This window comes from Berghia stephanieae, chromosome 2 (assembly GCF_034508935.2).
Source record: "Berghia stephanieae isolate SIO BIC M18660-M18661 chromosome 2, UCSD_Bste_1.3, whole genome shotgun sequence".
In the NCBI taxonomy this organism is placed as follows: domain Eukaryota; kingdom Metazoa; phylum Mollusca; class Gastropoda; order Nudibranchia; family Aeolidiidae; genus Berghia; species Berghia stephanieae.
Window position 1 is genome coordinate 12,755,163 of NC_088361.1, and position 8,700 is coordinate 12,763,862.

At 38.9% G+C, this 8,700-nt stretch overlaps 1 protein-coding gene across 1 annotated transcript; it reads right to left on the reverse strand.

The window, feature by feature from the left end:
- Positions 1–359: 359 nt before the first annotated feature.
- On the reverse strand, positions 360–7,686 carry LOC144964342 (uncharacterized). Its single transcript, XM_078898451.1, has 2 exons — positions 6,849–7,686; positions 360–3,303 (listed from the first exon to the last, which is right to left on the reverse strand). The coding sequence occupies exon 2, from the start codon at positions 3,220–3,222 to the stop codon at positions 2,260–2,262; it is 963 nt and encodes a 320-aa protein (XP_078754577.1). The 5' UTR covers positions 3,223–3,303; positions 6,849–7,686; the 3' UTR covers positions 360–2,259.
- Between the last annotated feature and the right edge of the window lie 1,014 nt (positions 7,687–8,700).

Genomic DNA, 8,700 nt, shown 5'->3' on the forward strand with positions numbered 1-8,700 from the left:
ATGATGTTTTGTTTTGTTTTGTTTTTGTTTTTTTTTAAAACTTCATAAAGACACCTGTCCATACGCCAATTCTTTGTTTTTCTTCACCTGCGTTGGAATAAATTATATAAGTGGAAAAAACAGGCTTGGGTGAGTTTATAGTCGGCGTTCTAAACCCAGCGCTAGAATTTGCAGTACAGTCATTCGGGGGTCGCATTGGGTCAAAATTTATACGACTATTTGAATCTATTTATGTGGTGCTATTTTCTCTCTCTCTCTCTCTCTCTCTCTCTCTCTCTCTCTCTCTCTCTCTCTCTCTCTCTCTCTCCATCTATCTATATATATCTCTCTCTATCTCTATCTCTTTCCTTCTTTCTCTCTTTCTTTCTTTTTTTTTCTTCTTATCCTTTCTGTCTCTCTTAAATTTCGTTCTATCTCGACTTTAACCTAATTTAATTTGATTTTCTCAAAGGATATGCAGTGTGCAATATACAATATTATCCCCTTATTTATGTTTTAAGGACATAATTGAAGAAATCTTTGGTTCTGTTGAAAAACCTATTACTATTACTGATGTGATATGATATTTGACCCCTCGCCTCAAAACGGTATTAAGTCGGGATGACTAAGATGCTGAAAATTAAATTTGTAGCCAGAAATATCAGACTTGAGTTGAGTTTGTAAACTTTATTGAGGAGAGGGAATATCATATTTCAGGTTGCTGAATACCAATAATTCATAATTTTGTCCAGTTTAACTTTAATTTGACTTTTTAGCATCTGGGTCATCCCGACATAATAGCGTTTTGAGACGTTGGGTCACATATCATGAATTAGGATTAAGATTTCAACAATACATAATATGATGGAGAATGAGTATAATATTGTGTAATGAAAATGAGAAAGGTGGGAATCCCACAGCTCCTTCTATCAGGTAGGTAGGTTTGAGTAGGTGACACAAAACATCAATGCTATTATGTATGACTAGAGACATTGTCAATACTTATATAATATAATTATTACCCTTCATAACATTGATTAAGTAAGTAAAAACAAAAACTGACGTGATTTAAGACTTATAAATTATAATAAGATTCAATAGTCTGATGTCACGTCCGCCCCAGCAAACCAGCACTTGGTTCTATTCGGTATTTTTTTATATTCTTCATTCTGGCTAAAACTTTTCCCCCATGTCATGTGATCAGAATGTATAAAAGTCAAAACATGATCAGATTTATAATGTTTTTTCTCCTCTGGATACACTTTTATGCTCGCATGAGAAGTATTTCATTAGGGCGGTGATGGAGATAATGGCGTCCGCCATTGTTCCGATAGTTTAGAACCAGTTACTATGCGTCATTACGAGGGAAGTGACGTCACGACTGTTGAACCCGATTGATTACGATAAGTAACAAGAGTCGATTTGTAAATTCAAATAAAACAAGAAAATTAATTGCCATAAATGCGTAATAGATAATAATAAAATCTAAATTGTAGATGTTTGTATGATAGCTAAGTGGAGAACAACATAATTTGGCTAAATGCGAATTGAATGCTAAAAAAAAAAAACAAACCCCATTTACCAAATAAGGACATAATAATAACTAGATAAATGGAATCAACAATTCGGATAAAACATATCTTGAGCTTTTCTATTGAGCAATATCCACTAAACGTGCTCAAAGCGCTTTACAAGGGGACCCCGAGCCAACAGCAACATTTAACATGTAGGACGAGACATGACGCGTGTTTGGGGATATTACATTTTTTTTCGGATATAGAAACAACACTGTTCACGGCCAGGTACTTATTTTACACCTGAGTACGGTGAGAAAATGCGACTAAAGAGCTTTTTTTTTTATTCAAAGGACTCATCTATGCGTCGCTCAGAGCGGGTCTCGAACCCTGGACCTTCCGATTCGGAGGCGAAAGTCATACCACTAGACCACATAGCCTCATTCGCTCGTGGATATTATAATTATATACAGGTGGTCTCCACCACAATATAGTAGTATATGCGAATGAATCATACTCGGTAAATTTAATTTCAAGTCAAAATGTTAGGAATTATTATTGTTTTTTTTTTCTTCAGTTTTAGTGTAAGTCTTACTCAAATTTCAACATCCATAGTTCAAAAAGTTCAAAAGTTCAATTAACAAATATCTTACACTTGAAAATTTGAAGTTCAATTTTCAGTCCAGTTTACCCGGACAAAGTACTGAATTGTGGAGTTGGGCCACTTGTGAATTTATAAATACAGGCAATAATGATAGTATCGATACTAATGAACCTCACTGTGTGAGCCGATACCGTCGTTGCTGCTATCACTGTAGTCATTGGAGAAATTGTTCAAGTCGAGGTTCTCGGAGTTGGTGCTGCTGTTGAGACTGGACCCGTCCAGGCATACCATCGAAGACATTCTGTCGGGTCTGCCCAAATCGAGGCCGTGTGGTTTGAGTTTGACTCCTTTTGGATCTTCCCCACAGCTGACTTCTTTCATGAAGGAGATATAGGTCATGGCGAGGCGGAGCGTTTCGATCCTCGAAAGACGTTTCTCGTAGTTGAATGCTGGAAGACGCTTTCGGAGAACGTCGAAGGCTTCGTTCAGGTGGAACATCCGTCTCCTCTCACGAACGTTTGCAGCTTTGCGTTGGGAATAGGATTGGACTCGTTTTCTTTTTGGTTTGACGTTGGTTGGGGATTGAATAGGGTTGCCGTTTTGGTGGAGGCTGGACACAACGTGTTGGGAGACATCGATTCCGGAGAAAAGCCTGGCCTGGGTGGTCAGACCTGTGGCTGGGATGTACTCGGTCTGGTTGGTTTGCCAGATCACAGGGTTGTAGAATTCGCTTTGATGTAGATTGTGTTGGGTGAAGGAGGAATATCCTGTTGGAGGGGTAAGTTCTTGCATCTCCTGGTACGTTGTTGGGTTGTAGTATTGTCTAGACGAAGTAAGGTCTGTGATTTGGATATTTGGCATAGAATGAGTTGATTGTGCCGGATGTTGTTGTTGCTGTTGTTGTTGTTGTTGTTGTTGTTGGGGATCTGCATGGTGATAGTGTTGTTGTTGTTGTTGCTGCTGATGTTGTTGTTGTTGTTGATGGTGATGCCAGTCAAAGTCTGTTTGGTAGTAAGATGACTGGTCGGAGTAACTGGAGCCTGTGGAGTAGGGGGATAGGTTCTCTGTGCCGCACGTCAGCTCCAGGTAGGTCTGTTCGGATTTGATGGGCTCTTCCAAAGCCATGATGAATCGAGGTGGTGTCGTCGGTGCTCTTTGTCGAAATGAATTGAATGGGGGTTCGATTCCTTCACACTTTCATCAAAACTGTGGGGGGCAGTAGTAGAAAAGTAGAAGACATTATTAGAAAGGAACAATTTAATATGAGATAGGAGCAATGAGGAGATTATAATTAAATTAGAAAATGAAAAACACGACAAAACAACCCACCCAAAAAAAAACCCCCAAAAAACACCCCGCCAAAAAAATATAAAAAAATACCCTACAAAAATTGATTAAAAACCAACCAAACAAAACACAACAAAAAACAAAACAAAAATCATATATATATATATATATGTGTGTGTGTGTGTGTGTGTGTGTGTGTGTGTGTGTGTGTAGACATGGGGGGGGGGGGGGGGGGGGTCGGAAAAGAAAATCTCAACGACGGCACCGGGGATGGATCTCGGTCCTTTTGATTGTGAATCGAGTTCTCTACCAACTGAGCTATCGGGACCCCTTTATCTATTTAAGATACAAATTATATAAATCCTAGGTTAAAATTCTATATTAATTTTATTGAGGACAAAAATTACATATTTTACATAGCAAAGTTAAATGTATTGAGCAATAATTAATTGCCGTTGTCTGTCTAACGCCATAGAAACCGGGATAAACTCCATGGTTCTGAGGGACTATTTGCACGTGTGTATTATCTTGAAGGAAGAGAAAATTATATCAACATTTGATAAATGTTAACATTCACAGCTAGTGAGTCCCATGTTTTTTGTTTTGTTTTGTTTTTTAATTGAGCTTTTATATAGCGCAATATCCACTTAACGTGCTCAAAGCGCTTTACAAGGGGTCCCTGGCCAACAGCAACATTTAACATGTAGGACGAGACATGACGCCTGTTAGGCGATATTACAATTTTTCGGACAAAGACAACGCTGTTAACGGCCAGGTACTCATACCACTAGACCACATAGCCGCATGTTTTAGTCAGACTTTGAAGGTCGACGTGTGAGCAGGACGAAAATCAGTGACATGATCCGTGGTTTTTATAGGGGACTCCCTAAGGGTTTACAATTTACCCAACATTGATTCTATAGTATGGATGGTAAGCATTTTACAGTACACATTTTCTGAAAATTGAAAAAAAAAATTGGAATATTTTATCATCTAAAAAAATATCCATATAAAAACCCCCCACAAAAACAACACCCCCACCCCCAAACAAAACATACAAAACAAACAAATAAAAAAAGCGCCAAACTACAAATATAAAAAAAACTCAAACAAACAAAGAAACAAAAAAAAAAAAAAAAAAAAAAAAAAAAAAAAAAAAAAAAAAAAAAAAACAAAACAACAAAACGAAGCAAAAACAGCAAAAAAAAAAAAACAAAAAAAAAACAACCCCCCCCCCCCCCAAATAAAAACAACAACAAAAAAAAAAAAAAAACAAAAACAAAAAAACAACAAAAACAAAACAGAACGAAAACAAAATCAAAATATTTAAAAATTCAAAAACAAAAACAAAAAAAAACAACCCCCCAAAAAAAAAACAAAAAACAACAACAACAAACAAACAAACAAACATCCCCCCCCCCCCCCCCCCACACACACACATAACAAATTAAACTAATATCAAACTATAGCCACCGATTCCATACATGCTCACCAGCCGTATCAGCTGGCCTCCTAGTTTGTCAACAATTTTTTAAATATCATTATCACAGTATCTGCTTGTCTTTCGTGACCTATTGACTTGATATCGTATCAAATTTAAATTGCAATGTGATTTTTACGCATGCCTTGACTTTTTGAAAACATCTGAGCCTAGCCTTCGTTAAACACTCGAGATGCCCAGCATGCGTAGATCACTACCAACTTATGCTCTTTGTACTACGTCATATTCTTAAATATATAGATGAAGGCTTCGGCAACATTGCCACCGAAGTTCGACACACAACTCTTGCAACCATATTTTATAGTTGTTATACAGTTTAGTGGACAATCCAACGCGATTGTGGGATGATCCACTAACATGTATTAAACAGGCTATAAAAGTACCGGTTACACAGATATATCGTGTTGGTTGAGCGTTAATGAACCCGATGGCTGTTTTGGGACATCCTTCAAGCATTTATTACAGTGCACCGTCAAGTGAGTTGTGTATAGTATAACGTCCATTGGTTGAACTATCCAACTCACGATTTGTTTTTTATTGTGGCCAAAGACGTCTTTTGACGTCATCTTTTTGGTCAGTGTCATCGTAGCCATCGTTAAGTTATAGCCGGACACTGAAACCCAAAAAGACTGGCATTTTGACGTCATTATTTGGTTTTTGCACCGCCTAGTTGTCGCTCGTTGTGCTCATGGAAACAAGTGGTCCCATTGGTTGAACTATTGAATTCAACTCACGATTTGTTTTCTTTTGTGGCCAAAGACTGGCATTTTGACGTCATTTTTTGTTTTTTGCACCGCCCAGTTGTCGTTAGTAGTGCTCATGGAAACAAGTGGTCCCATTGGTTGAACTATTGAATTCAACTCACGATTTGTTTTCTTTTTGACGTCATTTTTTGGTCAGTTTCAGTGTAAGTTAACGATGGCTACGGTCTGGGTCGAAGAATGATCATGTGTGGCCGATGTTCAGGAAAGACTATCCCTAGCATTCGCCAACTTCATAGCAGCTATAATCTCGAGACAATCAAGAAGCAAAGAAGACGCTATGCGTTTAGGTAAATTACTCACAACATCCACCAAACAAATTAAACACAATACAAACACAAAAACTGTGTATAACCTTTGACGTTTATAGATAGAACGAAGATCAAGCCTTTGTTATTGTATTTTGCCATCCGCGTTCGTGAGTGATTCTCACTAAACTGTATTAACCAGACTATAAACGTTTAAGATTACACATTGTTTTGTGTGTTGGTTCGTTATACTTCCTGATGGCAATGTATGAGCTTCTTAGCCAAGCCACACTATAGATAGTATGCAGATGACGTCAACTCAGGCCATTTGTTATTGTTTTTGCCATCCGCGTTTGTGAGTTGTTCTCACTAAACGTATAGTACAAGACTATAAAAGTCATGGTTACACAGAGTTTGTATGTTGGTCGTTATACTTCCGGATGGCAATGTTGTGAACTCCTTGGCCAAGCGCATTCTATCTATAGATATGCGCTTGGCATAAGAAGCTCATAACATTGCCATCCAGAAGTAAAACGGACAACACAATTTTGGAGACCTCATGACTCCTTGATTGAGTGCTAAGGATCATAATAATAATAAATAATATATATAATGATAATAATAATAATAATATAATAATATATAAAATAATAAAAAATAATAATAAAAAGTCCCAGTTGAGAGTTTTTTCCAAGATGAGGGTCATTTAAAGGGATCGGTATTTGAAAGACGAATTTTCTGGCCAAATTTTCAAATATGGGTTATTCTTTTCCAGAGTATGGTAGAATAATAATATAATTATCGTAAGAGTGATCGTTTCTGGGTGTATTGAGCAACATAAATCCGTAAAATTGCGCTACTCATAAAAGCGCACATCTATTTTGAGCACTTGTTCTAATTTTAAAAAAATAATAATAATAAATAAATAAATAAAAACAAAACAAAACTACTTACGTTCAGGAATGGACGATGAATGACGTCGTGAATTAAAAGTCCTTGACACTTGGAGCGTGTCACAAATCACAACACATGATATTAGATAATATAACAACTAAAACCCTTAAACAATAATTCAACAACGTGTTACAACCGATAATGTTCAATAACTGCTGCTACGGCCACTTGTTGTATGTCTGACAGATTACAGCAGATGTCCAACAACATGCATTGCACAGGGCACCAACCGAACGAAGGAACACACGAAATAAATGCACAGTCTCCAAGCTGTCGCGTCTCCCTGGGAAAAGACGATGATGGTGTTGATGATAATGATGATGTTGATAGTGAGCACTCTTCCACACCAGGCTTTTGATTTCAACTGCTTCTTGTCACGCAGAGCTAGCTGTGTGTGTGTGTCACTCACGCATCCACTAGACCAACCCAACAATCACTCGTCCTGATGCTGTTGATGATGACGCATCCGTTATGAAATGCAGCGAAGAACGAATGAACCGTTAATCTATATGTCTATCTATCTACACATTCTTTATTGACATTGTCGAAGCAACATCTGGTTCCTTGACACAGAAGCTCGCCAAATATTATTTATAATGAATGATTAATGAGAAGTATTGACGAGGTCAATTTTTCAAATTCTTTATCGATTTCCTACGATGCATAAATTTGGAATAAATATTGTACGCATGAAATTTTTAATTTCCCTCTTTCTATATATAAAAAATAGAAGAAAAATTGAAGTTCTAAACGTGAGTAGTACTAAAAGATATAGAAAGAAATGGGTGAGCTGTTTAAAGCTTGTGTCACCTAAGGTGAGTAATAGAAATGTGCGTGTGACATAGTTAGGGGGGTATCTTTTTATAGCAAGGTGCCGATTCGGGGGGTAGAGAACGGGGTGGGGGGGGGGGGGGGGGGGGGGGGGGTTAAGGGGGTTGGGCTGGAAGACAGCCATCCGAAAGCACGACCATTGAAATGCAACAGGCATGCGCCGTTTCATTGGCCACGAGTAGCGGTGAGCACGGGTCACGCGCCATTGCCGCCCACGTGGATGGGCGGGGCTTACGGTCCAGCCAGCACGCTCGTGTCGCACGTCCTGCGGTCTCGTATGACAGGGTATAACATCCCCCCACCTACCCACCCACCCCGCAATATAACTAACCCCCCCCCCCCCCCCCCCCCCAGGTAAAACGGCTCATGGGTGACATCAATGAGGACAGTCTCGCGCGTGGTCGGTATCGCTTACCTGGCGATGATCTCTTAAAGTTCGGAGGAGAGAGAGAGAGACGAGAGATATGGGAGAGAGGGAAAGAAGAAAGGGAGAGAGAGAGAGAGGGGTTGATTCAGGTTTGGGAATCGGTGACTGCCTGACTTGACTTTGATTCTGCTGCCCCGTCTTCGTCGTTACACAGGGGGGGGGGGGGGGGGGGGGGGGGGGGGGCATAGGAAGCCAACTCTGCTTCCGATGCCTCCTGTTTGAATCTCTGTGTGTGTCTGCTACTGTTTGGGAAGGGGGGGGGGGGGCATAGGAGAGACGTTAAGAAGGGAGAGAGAAAATTATAACGTTCAATGTAGAGAGAAAAAGAGGACATCGTTTACTTTTTTTTTTCTTTTCAAATGAAATTAATGAGGGAATCGAACTAATAATATATTTATTTTTTTAATCCATTATAAATTGAGCTTTTATATATACTAGTGCCAAGCTTAGCTGACCACAAGCTTAACGGCAGTGAGGAGCGATATAATTTTTTTTTCCAGAGAGTTACGCAATTTCCTAGTACAGAGGAAAGACTTTCCAAGGACTCGACTCAATATTTCAAGTGCGTGCGTTAGGCATTTTGGTCTTTGGTAT

Coding starts and splice junctions, on each gene's coding strand:
- LOC144964342 (XM_078898451.1), bottom strand. CDS start 3,222: ATGGCTTTGGAAGAGCCCATCAAATCCGAACAGACCTACCTGGAGCTG.